The sequence below is a fragment of the Typopeltis vanoorti genome, chromosome 15, assembly GCF_054136105.1.
Source record: "Typopeltis vanoorti isolate ZY-2024b chromosome 15, IOZ_Tvanoo_1.0, whole genome shotgun sequence".
NCBI classification, from domain to species: Eukaryota; Metazoa; Arthropoda; class Arachnida; order Uropygi; family Thelyphonidae; genus Typopeltis; species Typopeltis vanoorti.
Window position 1 is genome coordinate 48,871,066 of NC_143563.1, and position 26,039 is coordinate 48,897,104.

Sequence of the window (26,039 nt, forward strand, 5' to 3'; positions counted from 1 at the left end):
TGTTAATTTAAGAAACACATTTATCTCACAAAGATAAGACTGGATTGCATTACTGACATGACATCATGAAAAGTTAATCTGGCTCTGTCATTGCTAGTGCTGACCATTTCCTGTTGTTTTCTTAAATTTTATTATTTATCTTTTTTATTAAATTATTTTTAAATGGGTAATTTATATAAATTCACCCTTCATTATTGCAATAAATTAAAGAAAATGCAAACTACACTTTTTAGTTCTGTAAAACAGTGTAAAATTGAAAGAAAACTAAGTGACCAGAAAGTATTAAAACATTGGAGAAAAGAGTTCTGTAGTGTCATCAACTAAAACCAATAAAGATCTGCTTTCCAAGAAAAATGGCAAAAAAAGAATTCAAGTGGTTGTGCCATGAAGACGAGGTATAATGAATAAACAATATCATGAGACTGCTGATAAACACTCTAGATTAGTACAAGATTTTTAAAAGCCTTTCAAAGTGGAGACATTAGTTTTTGCAAAAAAAAAAAAAAAAAAAGCTGTGGTATAGACTTGAACAGAAATTATCCACCTATCCTCAAAAGAAAGACAGATTATAAAATGTTTGATCAGCTGAAGTACCTTTTTAATACAACCTATTATAAAGCTAAATTCGATAAACTAATTTACCAGGAGTCTTTTTTTAGATGTTTCAACAAAAATTTTGAATGAAAAGAAATTTGTCCATTAGATAAGAAGATAAATATCACATAATTCCTCACCAAAACTCAACTATGTTTCAGGATTCTGAAACAAATTTCCAGGAACAAATCCAAACACATCCCAAGATTGGTACTATCAACATAAAAAACCTGAATGGCAAAAAAATGGAGCTGGATGAGGACTTGGATAAATACCAGATCAACCGAAACAAAAAAAAAAAAAAAAAGAAAGAAAAGAAAAAAACTGGTGAGATCTTTCTGAGTAATAAATACAAAATGTTATATTCGGGCAATAACAATAAGGGAAAAGGAGTAGCTATAATATTCAACACTAAATACAAGGCTAATCTTCTTGAATGGCAAGCAATATCAAGTAGAGTGATGTGGGTGAATATCAGAATGGGTAACTGGAAAATGAGACTTATTTGTGCCTGTGGTTTGCACAGAAGGATCTACTGAGGAAGAAATGGCGAAATTTTTTGTGGCTTTAGAGAAAGCAACTGACCCAATAAAAAAGGAGATCTTGTTGGAAATCTAAACAGCAGAGTAGGAAATTATTACCAGGCATACAGAAATTTTTTGGGAAAATTTGTAAAAAGGAGCAAAGCTAATAATAATGGTAAATACCTGTTGGATTTCTGCTCAGGACATGGACTGGTTATTACTAACACATTGTTCCAACATAAAAATGTGCATAAATTCCCTGAAAAAAACAATGTTTGATTCAGTGACAGGCATATGGTAAGGTTATCTGCAAGGATAGAAAAATCAGAACTCCATGGTGGACACAGGGAGTTAAAGAGGCAGTGAAGGAAAAGAAGAAAGATTATCAAAAGTTCCTGATGAATAAGTGTGCTCTTGGAGAATACAGAGACAAATGTAAGAAAGCTAAACACTGTAAAACTAGCAAACAAAAGTCATGAGAAGACTTTGGCAAGGTATTCTGGAGGTTGTTGAAAAAAACTCAGAAATGGAGAAAAGAATGCTAAAAGGAATTAGAGATGATAAAGGTAACATGAAAAGTGGAGAAAAAGATATCCTTGAAGTATGGAGTAATTACTTTGAAAAATTGCTAATATAACAAGCAGTGATAGCACAGTGGTTAAAAAACACTCAACAGGCATGCAGTCAGGAATACATATCCATACTTGAAGTAGAAAAAGCCATCAAAAGCCTGAAATGTGAAAAGGCAGCAGGAATAGATGATATCTGACCAGAAATCTCAAGTATGGAGGTATAAAAGTCTCACAGTGGGTGCACTGCACAGTTCAAAAGGGACAAATTCCAAATGATTGGAGTAGAGACTCGTAGTACCCATATATAAAAAGGGAAATAAAACTGAATGTGAGAATTACAGAGGTATTTTCCTAATGAGTGTTCCTGGTAAAATTTATGCAAGTATACTTGAGAAATGGTTGAGAAGGTTTGTGGAAGGGAAGCGTGGTGAAGAACAAACTGGATTCAGGCCAAATAGAGGCTGTCAGGATCAGATTTTCACTTTACGGCAAATAGTTGAAAAATCATGGGGATATAACAAAAAGCTGTATTTAAGTTTTGTAGACCTGCAAAAGGCAGCCAAAAGAAAAAACTATTCAAAACGCTACACTTATATGGTGCCAATGGAGCATTATATCAATTATAGAAAGAACTCTCTACTATCAAACAATATATGAAATTAAATGGCTTCTCCAAAAGGACTACACAACATCTGTTTGACTCCTACAAACTCAACCAAAACAACAAAGAATCAATATGTCGAGTTCCAATCCCATACATCTCTGGCATTTTAGAGCCTATTTCAAGAATTTTGAAGAAATGTGATTTAATAGCTATTTATATTCCTATTAATAAACTATGTATATATTTCCCATCTTCTAAAGAGAAATGCTCGTTCATGTCTCTTCCTGGAGTATGCCAAGTTCCATGTGACTGCCAGCTTTCCTACTTGGGACAAACTGGACGTTCAATAGGATAAAGAATACAAGAACATCAATCTTATATTCTTCACAACAAATCCGATAAATCTGGATTTGTGCAACACAGAATAAAGGCAGACCACAACGTTCTCTGGTCTAAAACACACCTCCTAAAGAGATGTCGGTATAAATTCGAACACCTATTTAAAGAGAGTGCTGAGGCCTTAATTCACCACCCTAGCTTGAATCGGAATGACTGCCTATCCTTGTCAAAAATATGGGAAAGTTTGATCTGAATAACACATTACTTTTTTTTAATTATTTTTTATTTAAGGCCAATAATGATATTAACAAAGAAAGAAGGTCCTAAGAAATCATCTGGATAATACATCTGTCTAATGATCTGTTTAGTATAATATTATAAATTAAGTTCTTGTATGATAATATAAATTACATAATTATTTATACAATTTAATTTACACTTTTATGATTATATTTTCTTCGTTGAAAGCATAATGCTATTAGTGATTTAACATCACGCGGCTCTTACTATTTTCAATAAATCAATTGTTTGCATTTTACTCTGTAAAAAACTGTTGTTTAAGCCATTGACAATAGTTTGTTAATTTCAAACTGAAATATTTGGCAGTATATTTAATAAATAATAGTTTTCCTTGTACTTACGAGTAAATAATTTATAATATTATGGCACAAGTTTCCCTCAAAACTAGACTTTGAATTGTAAGTCAGCAGTTAGAATTGAAGTACAGGAAGATGGTTTGATATTAAATCTGGTGTCAGACAAGGATGTACATTATTCCCTCTGTTATTCATTATCTATATGGATCACATTATGAAGGAAAGTGGTATTAAACCTGATATCAAAATTGGAGATGTTAATCTCAGCTCCGTGCTTCATGCAGGCGATGTTATACTTCTAAATAAATCCATTAGAAGTCTGCAAGATTCCCTGACTGAACTGAATAACTGTTATAATAGATATGGTATGAAGGTCAACAATAACAAGACAAAGACAATGAAAATAGGCAGAAACATTGAAAATATCAACTGCATTGTGAATGAAGAGCCTATAGAACAAGTAAAACATTTCAGCTACTTAGGCACGATTTTTAGTGAAGATGATAAATTAAATATGGAAATAGACAACAGAATCAACAAAGCTGGTATGGTAGGAAGTCAACTGAATAAGTTCATATGGAATAAGAGAGAAATTAGTCAAAACACTAAATTAGCTAAATACAAGACAGTATTCAAACCAATTTTAACTTATGGATCTAAGAGCTGAGTGAGAAGTAAAACACTTGACCAAAGACTAGAGACTGCAGATATGGGAGTCCTGAGAAAGATTTGAGGCATGAACAAATGGCATCAATGGTAATATCATATTAAAAACAAGGATATTAGGAATGAACTAGACATTGTCAGCATCCAGGAATGTGTTAGCAGAGCTAATCTCAGGTGGTACCGTTACTTAAACAGAATGGGTGAGGACAGATTAGCAAAACAAATGTTCTCTGCCAGGTTGGCAGGAAAAAGACCCAGAGGAAGACTAAGATATATAGGTGGATTGATAGAGTAAAAAGTGCCTCAAAAGACAGAAATATAAGATCTGACAGTCTTGACAAATAACAGATTGATTTGAAGGAAAATTGTTGATAGGAAGTTAGTAATGATGTAAATTGTTCATGTAGTACTATCATGTAATATCCTGTACACTCCTTGAGGGTACATGTCAGGAATTTGATGGTAATTCTTGTAGAAAGGCTTATACATTGGTTGCACATGATTACTAAATAACTTAAAGAATTCACAACGTAAACTGGAATATAAATCCGCTCCACTAAAGACTAACCACTTCCCTTAAACCTACCTGGTGTATACCAGATCCCTTGCAGCTGTAAGCTGTCCTACTTTGGCCAAACAGGCAGGACAGCAAATATCAGAATTTCGGAACATAAAAACTACATCCGGTTTCACCAGTACAGCCACTCTGGGCTTGCAGACCATGCTCTGGATACATGCCACAGAATACGTTGGAAGAAAGCCACAGTAATACACCGCAGCAAGTATAAATTTGAAAGACTATTCATAGAATCAGCCTCAGTCCTAAGAAACATACGAAACCTCAACAAATTTGGATGCATGAGACTGCCCCAAATTCGGGAGATGTACATCATGAGAACTTCAGCCCAACGGCGAAGAATACCTAATATAGACTGCTAGGGGGCACCATCAGGACTTTAGGAAAAACAGTAGTTTCCTCGCTTCGACCTCATTTGCTGTTTTTAGTGCCTGTGTGCACGTGTCTTAATCTTATGTTCCCGTGAAGATGGCAACGTGACGTTGCCGAAATACAGGAAGTATATATTAAAGTTTATTTTAATATATACTTCCTGTAAAATTCTTTGTTATTTAGGAATTTGATGATGATAATGTACTCAGCTGTGGTGTACTTTGAGAGAATCAAGACCGAAATGAACTTGTTGCCAGAACAGTGGTAATTGGTCTGCAGGAATTCACAACATGATGGGGGGGGGGGGGGGGTTGGACTAGTGACAAAATTAAAGAGAGAGATGCCAGATCTTATAAATTTAGAGGAGAAGACATACATCTTGGGACCTCATTTGAATTCGGTAGTTAAAATGATATTATAGATGCTCCATTTGTTTCTGAAATTGGAATGGTGGTACACACATCTTTTAACAAAAGAGTAAAATTTTTTAATGAGTAGTAGATTTAAGTGGTATTTCTGGAACTCTGCTCGTGTGTCAAAGCTAATCATAGCTACTCAACTGAATGAGGCATCTATAACCTCTCTGGTCATATTAACAATAATATCCAGGACACAGCTAATAAAGTGTGCAATGTCCCCCCAAAAAGAAACCTGTCAATTACTAAGTTCTTTTCTCCACATTTAAAAAATGATGCAAAAACAGCAATTGAGAGGTCGCAGACTGCACCACTGAGATGGATCACCAGATCCTATGGTTTATAAGCTCTTGAGCTTATAAACTATTGGATCTGGTGACTATACACTGGTAACTATTGGATCTGGTGACTATACAAAAGTAAATACAAATATGAAAGGTTATTTCTGGAATCCACCACAGCACTACAACATTCTTCAAATTTGAATAAACATGGCTGTCTCACCTTACCCAAAATCTGGAAGATGACCATCTTGTAAACTCAAGCAGAACAAGTAAGATCCCATTACTGCATCCATAGAGGAATGCCAGCTAGAATTTTAGAATCCTGCCTTTTCTATTGGCATGCCTACATGCAGGTGTAATCTGCACACAAAGATGCCTTGGAAAACCAAGGTGAAATGCAAAAGATTGGTCTAATAATTTAATAACTAGTAAAATTATTTAATCATTATCCCAAGATGTATGTCTTCTCCTCTAAAAACATAGTGGTCAAGAAAAACAGCAACAGGTGACTCTGTTCAGGTGATTTGAAATCATCTTAACAGACCAGAAGGAAATCAGAATATACTTCAAAGTGTGCACTTCGATGTACTTCAATATGCTAAATTTAAAGCTGTAGGTAGACTGATAAGAAATAAAACTTCCTTATCTGGAACAGCAAGAGACAGAATGGTCAAATAAAATACTGGCAGGGTGGAAAAAGTATGTTGTTTTGTATGGGTAATAATTGTATATAATAATGGCAAGAGTGTGTGCGATCACTCTGCCACACATACTAAAGGGATAAAAATGAAAGGCCATAGAAATAGTACAGAAGATAAATATGATGAAGGTGGCAAAATGCCCTGGTGACTACTGAATAAGCTTAGAAACTGAGATAAGAATTATGTAAAAGGAATCAAAATTGACAAAGGTAATATCAAAAACTATAGTGAATGTTCTGGAGTAAAGTGATTTGAAATACTGTTAAATGTAATGAACAGTAATAGAAAAGTGGCTGGCAGAAAATAATCAAGAGGAAAGTAATCAGAAATACAGTAAATTACCATTTATCTGACGCACTTGAGAAAGAAATTTGCCATTCATAATTGAAGCACAATTACATGGTGCTGTATCGTATCAGAAGGCAGTTGACATACTTTGAATGGGTAAGTTAATTGAAGAGTCATTGTTTTGAATGTCAGATAAATGGTAGACTGATGTATATACCAATAGTGGAAACAAAAAAAGCCATCAGAAAACCTGATAAAAACAGCAGGAGAAAATTATATTAAACAGAAATGGTGAAATGTAAAGGTATCAAGTTTTACAGCAACTATACTGCAAAATTCATCATACTTGGTCAGATGATCTGGAGTACGGTACTTGTCATTGTATTTCTCCTTGATCCTCGCATTCGGTATTGCTGAATGCGAGGATCAAGGAGAAATTTCTTACCGAGTGTGACAGAAAGACTTCTACAAGCCAACTTAAAAAGAGACTAATAAAAATTATTATTACTGTATGAACCACTCCATGGAAGACTCTTCAAGGGAGACCCTTAACATTATGCCAAGCACTACCCAACATTTGCAAAATATCAAAATTCATGGTCATGGCACCCACAACAGACTCTGACAACCTATTCCACTCGTTCACCTCTCTCAAGAAAAAATTTAGTCCTATCACCCTTACTAACCACACTATTGCTTAATTTCCATGCCCCCCCCCCCCTCCAGTTCTCCCACCACCAGACCTGTTCTGAAAATTTCCTCTGTATTAGTCCTGTAAAACTCTTCAGGATTTGTATGTCTCAATCATATAACCCCTTTTCCACCTGTCAACTAATTTCTGCAATCCACAAATCTTCAACCTATCCTCATAAGGATAGAATGAAGATTTGTGGTTGAAGATTGAGCATTCCATAGACCTGACACCATCCTGGTCACCCACCTCTGGAACCAACAATACTCCACCTCCTCAATCCCTAAGAAATCCAGGTGACCAGATTATGCACAGTAGTCAAGATGTGGTCTTACCAAAGCCCTATAAAGTAGTATAATAACCTACATATTTCTGCCCATCATGATGTCCTTCAGTAACCAAGTAATCCGATAAGCTTTTTTAGCCACTTTTGCAATATGCCCTCTAACCTTCAACTTCCTATTTGCTAACACACCCAAGTCCTTGGCTTCATCAATTTCATGGAGTACAGTTCCATCACTATGGTAAACAGCTGGTAATCTTTCCACCCCAAAATGCATGACCTTAAATGTTACCACATTAAACTGACATCCATTCTCCTTTGCCCATACTGCCAGTCTATTTAAATCATCATGCAAAATTTTAGCATAATTTTTATTGACTATTGCTCTATCCAATATTGCATCATCAGCAAAAAAAATAAATAGTTACCTTGAGATAACTGCCTGCGACACACCACTAGTTACATGCCTTCTGGAATCTACTCAGAATAAACTACTGTCTGGTATTAGAGAGAGTTGTTAGAAGTTTTTCCACTTGGTTATATTATAAGACAGTGGTGTTCAACCTTTTTTACTACGCGAGCTACTTTTCTATAAAAAGTTATTCAGCGATCTACTCTCTTATATATAAGTTATTCGCCGATCTACTCTCTTATATATAAGTTATTCGGCAATCTACTCTCTTATATAGATCACGTTCCCCAAACCTGATATCTGATTATGCACAAATAAACAACTAAAAATAAATACACAACGAAAAACTTTGTGTATTTAAAAATTTATTTATCCCTTTTAATTATTTTAATACAACAACAAAAAAAAAAAAAATAGATTGAAATAAAATATTTCTCTATTTTGGAAAATCAAAGTTATAAAAAACAACAGATTGATTACAAACTCACAAGTTACAGGAAATGCTGGTTGATTAAAAAAAAAAAAAAGGTTAATGTGAAATTTGACATTGTTTGGACCTCGCAATATTTTCATAGTCCAGTTGACATGAAGAAGTGGCCAATCGCAGACAATCATCCAAATGATCATTTGTAATTTGGTTTCTTAATTGATTTATTTGAAAATGCGGATTCTGACAAATATGTCGATCCGATCACGAAAAAATTTTTCACGCAATATCAGTTAATATTGGGAATTTTTCATGTGCATACTTCCAAATGACTTCATTGTTTATTGATTTTAAATGTAAACTATTCTGAATGTTTATTATCTCAAGTTCTACTTCAGCTTGGTTTATATCAAACAGCCCACTAATTTTATTTGAAATTTCTGTGATGTTCAAGTTTTCTTGAAATGGATTATTGATAAATGATACAATCATTTCAGTTTTATTAAAATCTTTAAATCTTGAATTTATTTTTTCCTCAACTAATTCCATTTCACAAATAAATTCTTTTAAATCATAGCGAAGCATTTCTTGATTTTGTTCAAAAAATTTTAATAATTATGGGAGATGTCTAAATTTGCTGTCATTTATATTTTTCTTTAATAAAAGTAAGTATTGTTGGAAAGTTTTTATTGAACTTAACATGTCAGTTAAATTTTTATCTCTACCTTGTAACTTTAAATTTAAATTGCTTAATTTCGTACAGAAATCTACTAAAAATGATAAGCGTAACAACCATCTTTTATCACTCAATTGTGGATAAATATCTCCTTTTTCATCAAAAAAAATTTTATATCTTTAATTAATACAAGAAATCTTTCTAAAAATTGACTTCTGCTGAGCCAGCAAACATTATACAACAGAAGTTCCCTATCATCTGCCTGTAATTTAAATAACTGCCGTTGCAGGGCTTTTTCTCAAACAGAATTTACAATTTTAAATGTAATATCCAAAACATCTTTTGTGTTTAATCTTTTACTACATAGTACTTGTTGGTGAATAATACAGTGGTACATTAAAAAATCTGGATATTTGTCATCGTTTTTACATAATGAAATGAAGCCTGATTTATTACCTATCATTGCAGGTAATAAATCAGGTAATAAATATTTAAAAAGTGGAAGTTTGTGTTGTTTCACAAATTCATCAAATGCTGAAAAAATATTTCTCCCCTAGTCCTTCTCAATAATGGTATAATTTTCAAAAGTTCTTTACTTGAATAATCTTAAAATACCATGCGAATAAATACCATTAACTGAGCAATATCAGTGAAGTCGTTTGATTCATCAAATTGTAATGAAAACGCAACACACTGGTGAATGTCTGACAATAACCTGGCCTGGAAACTTTTCTCCGACAATTGGAACTCTCCCTTTCGGCAATTTGAAACCTTGTCTGCGGCTTAGAAGTAGTCTCTCTCTCTCTCTCTAGTGACGCTTCGAACCGAGAAGCTCCTTTCTGGAAGCGGGAAACTCTTCTCTCTCAAGCAATGTGGATCCAGGCAGTCTCTCTGATGGCGACTCTGGACCGGGACCCCTTCTGCTTGCTTCAGTCCCTTTTTATTAGGCCTCCTCTGAGACCTCGCATATAGTTTGGCAACTCCCCAAAGAATAGGTATGAGTCTTTCATCTTAAGTTTCAAGTTCGGCACGCCTTTGGTTCTCCTCCGCTTTCTTTTGATTGTAAGTTGCTAGCCATTGCAAAGTTGTCTGAACTCTTTCTGACTGACTTTGGAGATGTTTACACTCAGAGCCTGCAAGCCTTTCTCATACATACAAGTTTCAATAACAACTTTCTAATGCCGCCATGTACAGCTTCGGCGACAAAAACATTGCCTTTGTTTTTAACATTCTAACATATTCTTATTAAAGTAGTATATACAGTGAGCTTCAAAAGAGTTACTTACAAAAACATCTAATACAAACTATACTGAGACAAACAAAGTTTATTTTTTTACAATATTCACATGGGACTTAACCTAAGTAAAAAATCAATGTAATGTGCTTAGGAATATTTAATATTTAAGCTACAATCGAGTTTTTACACTTTGCTTATAATTGTATTCACTCGGCTCGCTGTTAACTGTTTTGACTTCCACTGATCCAAATTAATTCATTTACCCAGACTTATAAGAAAATTACTGATTTGACAATTTTAATGAAAAATAAATAAACAATAGCAATACACTTAAAGTGAATTAAAAATAATACAAAATAATGATAAATAAAATATTATGTTTTCAGTTTTAATTAAATTTGTAAGTAAGGAGGAATACACAAGAGATCGACCAAATATCGCTCTGCGATCGACTGAGCGATCGCAATCGACGGGTTGAACACCCTTGTTATAAGATGCCAAGAAATTATATTCTTGATTTAATCCTTTATCCAAGTGTAAGCAAACAAAGTTCGCACCTGAAGTATTTTCAGGACAGGGCAATCATCTAGGTCTGGCTTCGACTGATGAGACCTCAATAAAGGTCGAAACCAGTCTGGGTAGTGACCCCTTCCCATCATGCACAGTATTATACATGTCTGTAAGTGTGTCAGGACAAAATTACACAGGAAAAAATTACACGGGATAAAATTGTGCTGCAGAAATTACACGAGGACGAAATTATGCAAAGAAAAAATTACACAAACAAAAAATTACACATAGATAAAAATACACTAAGAATTAGAAATTAAAAAGAAAAAATACACAAGTAAGAAATTACACATAAAATAAAATTTATAACCAGCAAGGGGTAAAAGTGCAGATTTGGGCAAGGGGATTAAGGAAGAGTCAGTGGTGAGCTATGGAAATTTTAACAAAAGGCTCGCGTAGTCGAGCAAAAAAAAAAGCTGTATTTCACACAAAAACATTTATTAATACAGCTTGTGTACAAATGCTAATCAAAAAGTATGAGGGGACAATCAACCTGTAAAGGCTATCATTTTTAAACAAATATTTCATGATCTAAACATGAAATATTTGCACACAATCATCTGTGTTAATTTATCTTACATAAGAAAAACATTTTTTAACCATCAAAATATAATAAGAATAAAATCTTTTATAATCACACATATGAAATAGTCCACATTTTTTATAACGAAATAAATTTCTTTTGTTTGCGATAGAAGTTTTTATGACAAACAATCTATAAATAATAAATAAATATTATCTAAACACAATAATATTGAAGTATGTTATATTTCTATTTTGTTTTTATACTTCAAGTGATAATCAACAGTACCAATCAAGGGAAATTATTCTATAGTCTTATTTATTTATATGCGATTACCAAAAGTGAATTCTTATTTGTAAAATGGTAGTAACAGTAACTATAATATTTTATTTAATAAAATACTTTGTTAGGTTATCGTATGAGTTTTTTGCTTAATATATTTAAAAAAATTAAGTTTTTTTTTTCTTTTTTTTTTTTGAAAAAATAAAAAAGTAAACAAGAAGAGCAAGGGGGCTGGCAAATTTCAGAAAAATTTAACAAAGGGCTCGGGCAAGCCCCCCCCCCGATTCCTTATAGCTCACCACTGGATGTAGTGATTAGCTACCCTAATTAGTACTTACCTCAGATTTACAAGGAATAATTTCCTAAGGTAAAACCAATCGACAATTGTTAATCACCATGAACTGCTCAAGAATGTCTAATTGTTTGAGTGAAGGTATATAAGTAAATTTTTGTCTTGCATTCTTCAGTTCTAGTTTAGTGACTCGTAACACAACTAGTGTATAATGTGCGATGTAATAAATTTTGTGATTAATTTTTTAAATTAATTTTTAATTTACCCATGGCTGATTTTGAGTACGCCATTAGTAATAAAGGTAGTCAAATTATAATTTACAAAGGATTTGAGTTTGTTCATCACCATGAAGCTGCTATCGGAACTATTCATTGGTGTTGTACAAAGTTTAGAACTTTACATTGTCGATCGCTGCTTCATACCAGAGACAACAAGATTATCCGTGAGTCTTCAGAACACTGTCATGTTAATAGGACTTTTGAATCTGAAGCTCATCAACTTGCAAATCAAATGAAAAGAAAAATGTTGAATCCAGGCGCAACAGCTCGTGCAATTATAGCTAACAGTTTAGTGACTGTATCAGACGGATTAAAAATGTGCCTACCGAAGAAGAGCTCCATGACGAGGCAATTAAATAGATGCAAAGCTAAAATAATCGGAAACGTTCTGTCAAATCCAGATAACAAAAATTTTGAAATACCAGAAAAGTACTCTAAATGGATTATTCATGATTCCGGGCAGAAGATCCAGAACATATAATACTAGTTAGTCACAAGACTCTTCTAGATCAACTTGTAGTTAACAATTTTTGACTAACAGATGGTACATTTAAAGTGGTTCCAGAAATATATTATCAGTTATACAGTATCCATGTCCAATATGATTCAGGTATCGCTTTTCCTTGTCTACTGGCTCTTCTACCAGGGAAAAAGGAAGAAATATACATGAAGATGCTGAACATGTTACTGGAGAAAATTCCTCAAGCTTGACCACGAAAAATATTGTGGTCAAATCAAAAATTTTGATTTGACCACGACCGATTTTGTAACAGCAGCAATGAATGCTTTTTGTACCATGTTTGAAAACATCGAAATTGGCGGCTTCTTTTTCCACTTATCACAATCTATTATACGCAAAGTAAATGAAAGTGGACTAGAATCTCTATATGAATCCAATCAGTCATTTGCAGTACACATTAAAATGTTACAATCACTTGCACTTTTACCAGAAGAAGTGTTAGAAACATTTTTAGAAGTTGCTGATCTGTTCTTTAATTTAGACGAATATAATGAACAAATCGAGCAAGTTCTCCTTTACTTCGAACGTACATATATTCGAGATTGACAGCTCAGGAATGGCACTTATAGATAACTTCTATTCAAAATTTCTACTCGGAACCATAGACACTCTGCAGCCAACTGTATAGACAGAACTACAAATTGTATCGAAGGATGGCACTATAGACTTCAGTCGCTCTTTCAGTGTTCCCATTCAACTGTTTGGAAATTTTTGGATGATATTGTTAAAGAATTATCTTTACAACATACAAACTATTTGCAGCATTTAACTGGTCAACGAAACCCAGGACGTTGTAGGTACATTTCGTTAAAACAACGCATTTCAAATATTGTACAAAATTACGACTCTAATAGACGATTGGATTTTTTACGTTGTATAGTTTATATGACTTAGTGTTTGTTTTTGAAAATAAAAGTAATTTTTGCAATATTAAGAAAGTTTATGTGTTTAATTTGACAACAAAATACCAATAATATTTAAATCTAATTAAAGTCAACAGGTAGGTCTTAAAAAATATTACAAAATTAACGGAACTCTTATCTGAAAATAAATATAAAATTCATCATAAAAATTTAAAAACTCTAAAGTAAAAAACTTCGGTGTGAATATTCAAATTTGTGTAATTTTTTCTTAGTGTATTTTTATCTATATGTAATTTCTTCCTTGTGTAATTTTAACATGTAACTGTCTGTTAAGGATATGTGCTTTGCATTATGGGACATTAAGGCAAGTGATGTGAAGTCATTAGCCTCTATATATGAGTTGCCCTGTCCTGAAAATACTTCAGGTGCAAACCTAGTTTGCTTATACTTGAATAAAGGATTAAACAAAGAATATAATTTTTTGACTTCTTTAATTTATACTGGCTGGTATCTCTCAATCAACTGCCCTCTTATACACTTCACCAAATTGTGCTATAATTTATTGATTAAAATTCCATGGAATATCATATCAAAATGCCTTTGCATAGTCCACCAGTATCAATTAATTCTGTAAAACCCTTCAGGATTTATATGTCTCAATCATATATAACCCCTTTTCCACCTGTCAACTAATTTCTGTAACCCACAAATCTTCAACCTATCCTCATAAGGATAGAATAAAAAGAATAAAATTGATAGAATAAAATAAAACCTTGGAGAGAATGCAGTCAACTGGATACATAATTTATGCAACAAAATCTGGAAGATGGATAAATGACTGGATTAGTTCCACCATTATCCAATCTACAAAAAAAGGCAATCACAACAACTGTGAAAACTACTGCACCATTGCCTTTATCTCACATACAGGCAAGATTTTACTACACATTACTAAGGAGAGATTACAAAGTTTTATAGATCATCAGATCTCAGAAGAACAAGCAGGATTCAGAAAAGGTCGAGGGACTAGAGATCATATATCTAACATCAGACAAATAATCAAAAAAGCAAGGGAATTCAATTTAAGCCTTTATCTATGCTTTATAGATTACTCCAAAATCTTTGACTGCATGAGGTGGGATATTTTATGGGATATCATGCAAGAATCAGGGGAATACCAAACCATCTAATAATCCTCATAAAGAACTTATATCACAGAAATCAAGCAACAGTAAGAAGTGAAAACTCATTGTCCCCTGCATTCCAATTTGAAAAAGATCAAGACAAGGATGCACACTCTCACCATTACTATTCAACCTTTACAATGAAACTATAATGAAAAGATCTATAGAAAAGTGGAATGGAGGCATTAAATTAGGTGGCCGAACAATCACTAACCAATGATATGCAGATGACAAAGTGATAATAGCAACAAGCGAACAGGAATTAAAATCCATCCTAAATCAATTAGAATGGGTAAGCATAAGCCACGGTTTACGAATAAATCAAGATAAAACCAAAATAATGATTTTAAACAACACAGCAGAGATAGATATAGAAGGAATTGAAATTGTCGACCATTTCAACTATCTTGGAATGATAATAACAAAAAAAAATGGATGTAAAAAAGAGATAAGAAGAAGAATGGCACTAGCTAAGAAAGCAATGAGTGATTTAACAAAGATCCAGAAAGACAGGCACATCTCCAAAAAGATCAAAATTAAGCTTGTAGAAACCTTAGTTTTTTTCAGTCTTTCTCTATGGTTCTGAGTCTTGGACAGTGACAAAAGATGACAGAAGAAGAAGAAGAATTGAGGCTTTTGAGCTCTGGTGCTGGAGAAGATTGCTAAGATTGTCTTGGACAGAAAAGCGAACAAACAAAAGTATCCTAGAAGAACTGAATATCCACACAAGGCGGATAAACATAATTGAAAAGAGAATACTGCAATATTTTGGAAGCATATGTAAAAGGGAAGGCAACTGCCTGGAAAAAATAATCATCCAGGGAAACTGTGTGCAAAAAGAAAAGGAGGAAAAACCCCCAACAGGTGGATTGACCAAATATCAAAAATCACTGGACTTAAACTAGAACAAGCAATAAGAGAAGCACAGGGGAGAAAGAAATGGTGAAGCATCATCGGAAGGTCTCTCTCTCTCTCTCTCTCTAGAATCTCCTCTTGTCTGAGGCGATACGAGAGGGGGGGGGGAGAGAGAGAGAGAGCAATATCCTCTCAAAATGCCTTTGCATAGTCCACCAGTATCACTATACACCCATTACCTTCATCAAAATCAGTTATCAGTGTATAATAAAAGGTGAGTTACTGAGGCATGATCTACCCTTCACAAAACTATGTTGTTCCCCAATATATTATACTGTTCCTGTCTACCCATTATTGTATTTTTCTCTTAACCAACAATATCTTAACAACTCATGAGATGCTGATCAGTCAGTAATTTGCAACCTCAGTCTTGGAGCTTCATTTATCCAATGGAACAATCTTCCAAGGGGTACTTAAGGGTCAAAGGCGTATAACTGAGAGGAGACCTCCACATAGCCTTTAGAGGAATGCGGAGAACCATTCAGGGCTTTGGAACTAATGTCCAATCCTCACCTTCTCGTGGTGCACCCTGTTGGATATCTACCTGGATACTGAACGAATGAAGACAGGCTGACAATTTGGGATTTAGCCACCCAAATTGTATTCTTATTGGCTTAAACCAATACAGAAAATGACGGTACAACATGAGAAAATTTCATGCCGGCTGAGGCGTCGCCCGGTTAAACAAGGCTCCCATTGTTTTTGCCAGGGAACCAGGGCGAACAGCGAAAAGTCAGCTACTGGAACAAATCTGAAAGCACACCCCAACTCAACATCACCAGAGTTAAAGATCAGTACTATCAACATAAGAAGCCTGAATGGCAAAGAAATGGAGCTAGCTGAAGAATCAGATAAGTACCAGATCAACCTAATAGGGGTGACTGAAACAAAAAAAAAAAAAAACACTGGTGAGATCTTTCTGAGCAATAAATACAAAATGTTATATTCAGGAAATGACAATCAAGGAAAAGAAGGAGTAGCCATAGTATTCAACACAAAATACGAGGCTAACTTCTTGAATGGCAGGCAGTCTCAAGTAGAGTGATGTGGACAAATATCATAATGGGGAATTGGACAATGAGACTTAATTGTGCCTATGGTCCCACAGAAGGTTCTACCAAGGTAGAAAAAGCAACTGACACAATGAAAAATGAAAAGTTTGTCCTTGTTGGGGATCTAAATAGCAAAGTAGGAAATGATTGTCAGACATACCAAAATATTTTGGGAAAATTTGGAGAAAAGAGCAAAGCTAATCATAATGACAAATACCTGTTGGATTTCTGCTCAGGACATGGACTGGTTATGACTAACACCATGTTCCAACGTAAAAATGTGCACAAATTCACATGGAGAGAAAAAGGCAAGGAATAAGAAAAGTCTCATTGATTATGTTATTGTTGATAGTGATGTTTTCTCCCTGGTGCAGGACACCAGAGTGTACAGAGGATTTGAAATTGGAAGTGATCACTATTTGGTCTTGAGCAGGATAAAACTGAATTTCGATATTGAAAAGAATAACATGTAAGAAAGTTTTAAAGCGAATAAAAGTTGAGCAGCTCTCAGATACGTACTGTAGACTAAAATACACAAAGATTATTGAAGAAAAAATTAAAGAGTTTGAGAACAGGAACCAAACCTTAGAGAGTCAATGGCAAAGCCTTGAAGAAAACCCTGATTGATTCAGCCAATGAAGCATGTGGTGAGGTTATCTGCAAGGATAGAAAAATCAGAACTCCATGGTGGACACAGGAAGTTAAAGAGGCAGTGAAGAAAAAGAAAACAGCATATCAAAAGTTCCTGGCAAATAAGTCAGCTTGTGCTCTCAGAGAATGAAAAGACAAATGTAAGAAAGCAAAACATTGTGTAAAAATAGCTAAACAAAAAAAGTCATGGGAGGACTTTGGCAAGAAGATAGAAAATAAATATCAAGAAGTTGGTAAGATATTCTGGATGTTGTTGAGGAAGCTTAAAAATGGAGGAATGAGTGCTGTAAAAGGATTTAGAGATGATAAAGGCTACATGAAAACAGGAGAAAAAGATATCCTGGAAGTATGGAGTAATTACTTCGAAAAATCAACAAATGAAACAAGCAGTGATGACAGCACAGTGATAAAAATCACTGACTAGGCAAGCAGTCAGGAATACATATCATACATAGGAATAAATGTGGAAAGGCAGCAGGAGTAGATGATATTCGACCAGAAATGATGAAGTATGGTGGTATAAAAGTCTTACAGTGGCTGCACTGCATAATTCAAAAAGCCAGGACAGAGGGATGAATTCCCAATGATTGGAGTAGAGCTCTCATAGTACCCACATATAAAAAGAGAAAAACCGAATGTGAAAATTACAGAGGTATTTCCCTACTGAGTGTTTCTGGAAAGATCTATGCAAGTATACTTGATAAACAGTTGAGAATTGTGGAAGAAAAGCTTGGTGAAGAACAAGCTGTATTCAGGTCAAATAGAGGCTGTCAGGATCAGATCTTCACTTTATGACAAATAGTTGAGAAAGCATGGGAATATAACAAAGATCTGTATTTAAGTTTTGTCGATCTGGAAAAGGCATATGACAAGGTGCCAAGAGAGAAGCTATTCAATACACTACAGTTATATGGTGTCAATGGGGCATTATATCAAACAATACTTAGTCTGAATTTGAGTTATAAGTCAGCAGTTAGAATTGAAGGAAGAACAGGAAGATGGTTTAATATTAAATCTGGTGTCAGACAAGGATGTACATTATCCTCTCTCTTATTCATTATCCATATGGATCACATTATGAAGGAAAGTGGTATTAAACACGATATCAGAATTGGAGATGTTAATGTCAGCTCTTTGCTTTATGCGGACAATGTTATACTTCTAAATAAATCCGCTACAAGTTTGCAAGATTCCCTGACTAAATTGAATAACTGTTGTAATAGATATGGTATGAAGGTCAGCATTAAAAAGACAAAGACAATGAAAATAAATAGAATTGTAGAAAATGTCAACTATGTTGTGAACGGTGAACCTGTGGACCAAGTAAAACATTTCAGCTATTTAGGCACGATTTTTACTGAAAATGGTAAATTAAATATGGAAACAGACAACAGAAGCCACAAAGCTGGTATGGTAGGAAGTTAATTGAATAAATTCATATGGAATAAGAGAGAAATTAGTAGGAACACTAAATTAGCTGTATACAAGACAGTGTTCAAACCAGTTTTAACTTATGGATCTGAGAGCTGGATCAGAAGTAAAACACTTGACCAAAGACTAGAGATTGCAGATATGAGAGTCCTGAGAAAGATTAGAGGCGTGAACAGATGGCATCAATGGCAATATCATATTAAAAACGAGGATATTAGGAAAGAACTTGACATTGTCAGCATACAGGTATGCATTAGCAGAGCTAATCTCAGGTGGTATGGTCACTTAAATAGAATGGGTGAGGAAAGATTAACAAAACAAGCGTTCTCTGCCTGGTTGGCAGGAAAAAAGACCCAGAGGAAGACTATGATATAGGTGGATTGATATGGTACAAAGTTCCTTAGACGATAGAAATAGAAGATCTGATAATGTTGGAGTCTTGACAAGTAACAGACTGATTTGGAGGAAAATTGTAGATAAGAAGTTAGTAATGATTTTTCATGTAGTACTATCATATCCTGTACACCCCTTGAGGGTACATGTCAGGAATTTGATGATGAAGATGATGACAATCTTCCCATCTTTCAACTCCCTTGGGACCTGAGCCTTTAATTAAATGTGGTCAAAGGGCAATGAAAATTCCTTAGCAGCTTCTCATAAAACTCTAGTTAGTATACCATCTAATCCCATAGCTGTATTCCCTACAGCTATATCTTGCTATGCACCTCCAATTCATCTACAGTACCTGTTTCCATACAAGCCCTTGCCTCTCTTGTTACTCCAAAATCTACACCTGGATGATAAACTCTTGCAAAGTGTTCACTTAGTAATTTAACTATTTAGTATGCTTCAGTTACCTCCTACCATCAGCTACATTCATTAAAATTATTCTTCCATGGTCCAGTAGAAGATATGTGACTAGTGGTGCATCACAGAAAATTATCTTAGGGGAACTATTCACTTTTGTTTGCTGATGATGCGAAATTGCTTGAGACACAAATAATTTACAGACAAAAAATACTAGAGTAAATGGTGTTGGTGTAAGTGATGATGGTTATGGCAGTTCACTGTAGTTGTGGATTAAGTGGTGGAGACAGAGTTGAAGAGTAGATGCCCTCCCTTGAGTCTTTGAACTCCTTGAAGGTGTCAGGTAATAATAATATTGAAAGAACTCTTTGGGATTACCTTTGGCCTATACTACTAATTTCTTCATACTCTGATTTTTACTTTCTCAACATACTGGTCACCCTTCTGGACCTGTGCTCTGTACTGCTCATATGCATGTTGGTATCTTTCTCTTTGAATTCCCTCCAAAAATTGTTTTTTGTTTGTTTTTTTGTTTTGTAGCTCCTGCTTAATGATATATTCATCCATTTAACTCCCACTTGATTTATCCTCCTGACTCTAGGTATGCATGTGCATTACTTCCTTCAAACACTCCTATAATCTCCCATGCACTATTAACATCCAGTCCTTGCAATTTCTCATGCCATGGCATGTATGTATGTTCCCATAGTTGAAGTACCTGCCCTCCATTCATTCACCAATGCACATTATCTGCATCATCCTTCACATCCACTGGTCTACAGCAGCAGCAACCACATGTATATTTTCCCCTGCTGGCCTCAAATGCACAATTTTCACTGGCTTGCAGTTGACCTCCTACTAGCTTTCATTGCAGTTAATTTGCTATCATCAGCAATATCCCTCCCCATTATTTTCTATCCTCTCTGAAAATACTATATCCATTACATTCTATCTCACTAATTACATCTTCTGTCAGTCATATCTCCGTAATGCAAATAACCTTAGCCCAAGATGAACTAACAATGCCAAAAACTCCTCCCCCCTTGTTCTGAATGCTCCTGGCATTAGTGTACATAAAGTTCAATAGCCCTCTAGCCACACTGCTGCCTTTATACATTATACTATTTCATTCAGGTTTGTTACCAGCGGTACTAACTTAAACATTTTTTACACATTCTTACACTAAACTGCCTCACTGTACACTCACTCAACAGCTTTCATGTCCTTCCTCATATCATATTTATTTCCTTTCAAATCATTCGTTCCAGCCAAAGCAATCAACTCTTTTCCTTTATCCTTTTGCATTTTAACAGCCTCACTAACATCATGAATCTCTGCACCCAGGAAACACAATTTTGTCACCCTCTCATCAAGCAAACCTCTTATATAGAATCACCATACAAGTGTTAAATCTGGAATAAAAGATTTAATTATTATTATTATTATTATTAAGCATTTCATTCAGGATTTAACAAAGATGCCAAAATTCCCCAAAAGAAATGCTTGTACATAGGTGTAAGTGATTTTGTAAATAATGTAATGATACTTTCTTAATGAAATTTTGTATGTGTTATAATATAAACTGTCCTGTAAATAACAGACAAGAATCATAAAAGTCTTTGTAAACATTACATTGGAACAAGAAAGTTAGAGCAAAGTTCACATTAGTTAATCAGCTTATAGACATAACCCCAGGCAGCCACGATGCAAAGTCCGAGACATGTGCAAGGCACCCACATAGGAAACATATCGGACAGAAGATAGCACAGAGTGCAAAAAGCTTAGGTACCGTCAGCAATTGGTGATGTAGTAGGGAGAGTAGCCGCGAGTGATATAAAAGATTTGGCGGCACGAGCTCAGCTTTTTTTCTTGGTTCATGCATCTCTCCCTTTAGTTTCGGGTTCCGGCAGGAGTCGTTCATGCGGATGGGAAGAACAATGGTTAATGACGGCCACGCAGTCAGGTAGCAGTCCAGTCCAGGAATAGCAGTGGTACAGCTAAACAGCCAGTGAAGACCGCAGCTTTATGCAGAACCACGTGCATCCATCCATCAGAGTAGTATCACAATCATCGGCACAGGAGTGATTCGTGAACATAATCACTAGTTGGCAAAATCGGAGGACAACAGGTAGCAGATCGAGGAAACTAACCAAGAGGAGTCAACAAAGATTGATCGAGAGGCAATTTCTGCTTAGTCCACTTGGTCGGTAACAGATAACCTTTTATTTGTCCATTGAACTGTGAACAGAGCTAGGAAGAGTTAATGTGCTAATGTAGTAAGAGATAGGACTTGCTAATATATGACAGGACTCTAGTACTTTAACCTGTAGTAAATTGTTGTAATTCTAGAAGTATATTGTAACAGATATTGTCCTTGAATCAATTTCAGTGTGTTATAATCTAATCTTTGAATATTGAGTAGTTATTCACTTGCTTAGCTGTGATAAGTGAATGAGAATAGGACAGTTTGATTTGCTGATGTCTTTTAGTGTAACGCTTTAATTGTAATTAGATCTTGTCTGATAGATTGGTGTTAACTGCAAGAACAAAATTTTTATGTTTAAAATAACTTTGATTACTATGTACAATACCTTAAAATGAATAAATTTAAGTAAATTGCCTGATTTCTCAAACCAATGCACCGCTTGCTTAAATTAGAACCTGTATAAAAAAATTCAAGGGTGGGGGAGAACTGGTTACGACTGCTAATTGAAAAAAGTAATTTAAGGGCTTATTGATTACTAGATTCCAAGATTGTGTGACAGTTCTGCGTGTTAACTCTCTGACAAGGAGATTTCTCTTGTATAGGAATTAAGATGGTGCAGCTTCAAAAAATAAATTTTTCTTAATTCTGAAAAGGAGTTAACTCCAGAATTGCAACCAAGGAAAATTGGCCCAAGTCTAAGGCATTCTCTTTGTTTGTAAGATTTGCACACATGATCTATTGGAATGATAGGCCACTGAAGGAATAGGTTTTAGCTAAGATACAATACTAAGTAAAGGGATGAGAGATAATATCATAACAAGTGTATAACAAGATAGTAATTAAGATAATAAAACATAAAATAAATAAATACACTTAAGAAGAAGAAGAAAAGATATAACACAAGACTATCTCCACTGAATTTCTTTCTTTTTCTCTCTCTCTCTCTCTCTTAGTCGTTGAGCCACACGTCAGACATTTCTGCATTCGTTGTAACTCATGCTTCATCCTGTGTCTCACTCGATGTAGCCACTATCCCCCTTGTTACAGCAAACTCTTCATTCTTCACATCTATCATCATACTATTATTCTTTTAAACGTCACTTTTACTCTCTCTCAATCCTATCTTCAGCTACACCGTCACACACATTTTTATGCATATTCCCTGTTACACTGCTTCAATCTCTCAACCATACTTGCTTATGGGAGAATAAATAAAGAATATGCTTGGTCCAATTCGGATAGCAGCTGTGAGAGCCATTTTACTTTAAGACAGTCAGGAAATTATGTGAATATAACAAGGATCTGTATTTAACTTTTTTGTAGACCTGAAAATACATGGGATAAGATAACAAAAGAATAGCTCCAAAACTACATTTTCATGGTATAAATGGTATATTATACATTATTTTAAATAATTTTTCAGTAGGGAATGGTGTAATAGTCTTCAGAGTGCAAAAGAAGTGGAAGAACAGTTGGACAAAAGCTATGACCAATAACTATGCAAAGGAAAGCATGCCTGTCATTTGAATATAAGGCAAGCTTCCTACATTTGACCCTTTTAAAATGAGTAATGAAAGTATAAATGAATAGTATAAAAAGAAATAATTCTTCAGTTGTCTCTGAAAATTTGCAAATTTTAAACTTTTAAATCAGCTTGTTTGTACTGATTATCTTCATCATTCAAAATGTAGATTATAAGCCTGTTTTGGCAAAGGCTATACTTTTATTATCTTCTTATGTCTTCCTATACATCTCTATTCCCTTCATCCTCATATTAATAAAATAAGTAAACATACATGACAAGACGCTTCATAATTTAACATATAACAAACTTCATAAAATGAAACTTACTCTAGTAGCATGACCTATAAAAAATATAGCTTGTTTGCCACCTGCTCCAAAATATGATATTTCACTGTTGAGAGAACGAGGCATTTGACATTTCAGTCTTTGTGTAGGCGAAGGACTAGTAACAAAAAAATGGGGGAGAAAAAAAGTTAAAGACAGTAACTGCTACTATAAACTGTCCAAAAACTCATAATTGTTCCATTAATTACAATTAATAAATTTTAAATCATTTATTTTACTTGTCACTTACCTGCAATAAATGTAATAGTAGTAAAATGACCTAAGGGTAATCCCATTATAGATATAATAATAATAAACACACAGAATGTAACCATAATATAGGTATCTCCATGAAGTCAGACTTGTCGTGGGAGATCCATTATTCACACACAATACCCATCAGGATACTGGTATTTTTATATATTGTTTTTCCAGAGGGGGAAAAAGACTGGTAAAACATCAATGAAAAGACAGAAAGAGAAAAAGCACCATCTATAATAAATAAGAATTTTTGAATGCAATAAAATAGATGAACTTGTCAGCTGGTTATAATGAACTTCTTACTGAAATGTGGAAATATGGATGCATAACAGCCATCAATTTCTTGCTTGAACTTTTTAACCAAATACTATATACAGGTGAAATTCCAGATGGCTAGAAGACACGCATCATAATACCAATTTTAAAAAGGGATATAAACACTGCTAAGTCATAGTTGTAAATCTTCACCTGCATCATACAAAATAGAATCCAGACTTTAATGAATGAGACAACAGCAGCAGATCAAGTAGGCTTTAGACCTAAGAAATCTATTATATTTTTACAGTTAATAGCCTGGCTGAAAATTACTAGGCATACAACTTACCTATATTTGATTCCCTTAACAGGGACAAAATGATAAACATGTTAAAATCTATGACAGATTCAAACTACAAATCTTTATTATGAATTATTATAAAGATAACAAAGCAACTGTCAAAAGACAAAGCAATAGAAAATGGAGCCGTGTAGGGTTGCCTGCTCCCACTAAATTTATTTACTATCTCGAAGAAATATGAAGAAACAGGTCTGCAAATAAATGGTACAAATATCAATCACATTAAATATGCAGATGATATTATTATTCTTGCAGAATCTAGAGCACAACTGGAAAATACAATAAAAATTTTAAATGAAAAGTGCAAAACTTTGAGAATGAAAATCGATCTAAGCAAAATTAGAACAATGAAAATAGGAGATGAGGAAAAAATATCTGCCCTCCAAGCAAAATATCTGGTCCTAATTCCTTTTCTAACCCCCTGTTACACAATTTCCATGGATGACCCTTCATTTTCTTCCTTCCTGCTATGTACTGAAAAAAGTCTTCAGTATCAATTCTAGAAAGCTCCTTTAATAACTTACATGCTTCTATCATATCTCCTCTTTTTCACCTATCAGCTAGATTTTGAAGCCCACAGACCTTCAATCTATTCTCATAGGAAACATTCCATAGACCTGCCACAATCTCTGTCACTTACCTATTGGTCCTTTCCACCACTTCTTCATTCCTCACAGAATCCAGGTGTTCAGATTACAAATCCAGATGTGGCCTTATTAAAGCCTTATATAAGGGAACAAAAACTTCTTTATCTCTACTTGTTAGTGTGTTCTTCAACAATCACATAATCTGATGTGCTGTTTTGGCTAGCTTCAATATGCCCTCTAAACTGCAACTCCCTGTCCACAAATCATCCCCCCAAGGACCTGGCCTCATCAGTTTCCTGCAGTTCAGTTCCATCAACATAGTACACAGCTTGTGTTCTCTTCTTATTATTATACCTTATATTTGGCCACATTAAAGTGGCAGCTATTTACCTTTGCCCATGGTGCATTTACGTCTTCCTGCAGGATCTGTGCATCACCTTCATTTACCATCATGAGCAAACAACTGAATATTTCCTGTCAACTCATTTCCTATATATCATTGATTTACAAATTAAACAGCAGAGGACCAAGTATTATGCCCTGTGGTACACCACTGGTCACCTGCCTTCTCCTGGATTCAACTCTACATAAACCACTCTTGGACATTTGTCCATCAGCCACCTTCTAATCCAAATCACCAGATTCATATTCACACCTCATTTGCTCCAATTCATGCAACAGAGTTCTATGTCGAATCCTGTCAAATGCCTTTGCAAAGTCTAGCAATATCACTGAGTAGCCATTTTCCCTTATCCAACTGCATTGTCATTTTATTATAAAAAGTAAACAAATTACTAATGCAAGATCTACCCTTCACAAAACCATGTTGTCCCTTATGGGATATCACATTCCTATCTACCCAGTACTGAATTCTGCCTTTCACCAATACCTTAA

General features: G+C 34.5%; 1 protein-coding gene across 2 annotated transcripts in view; it reads right to left on the bottom strand.

Annotated features, from left to right (window-relative positions):
* The window catches only part of LOC150098746 (structural maintenance of chromosomes flexible hinge domain-containing protein 1-like), a 733,568-nt gene that overhangs the window by 636,418 nt on the left and 71,111 nt on the right, over nucleotides 1-26,039 (bottom strand). For both annotated transcript variants that reach the window (XM_090405871.1, XM_090405872.1), the window contains exon 6: nucleotides 23,685-23,799. In XM_090405871.1, the coding sequence (XP_090261997.1) occupies nucleotides 23,685-23,799 (115 nt within the window). The remainder of the gene's footprint in view (nucleotides 1-23,684; nucleotides 23,800-26,039) is intronic.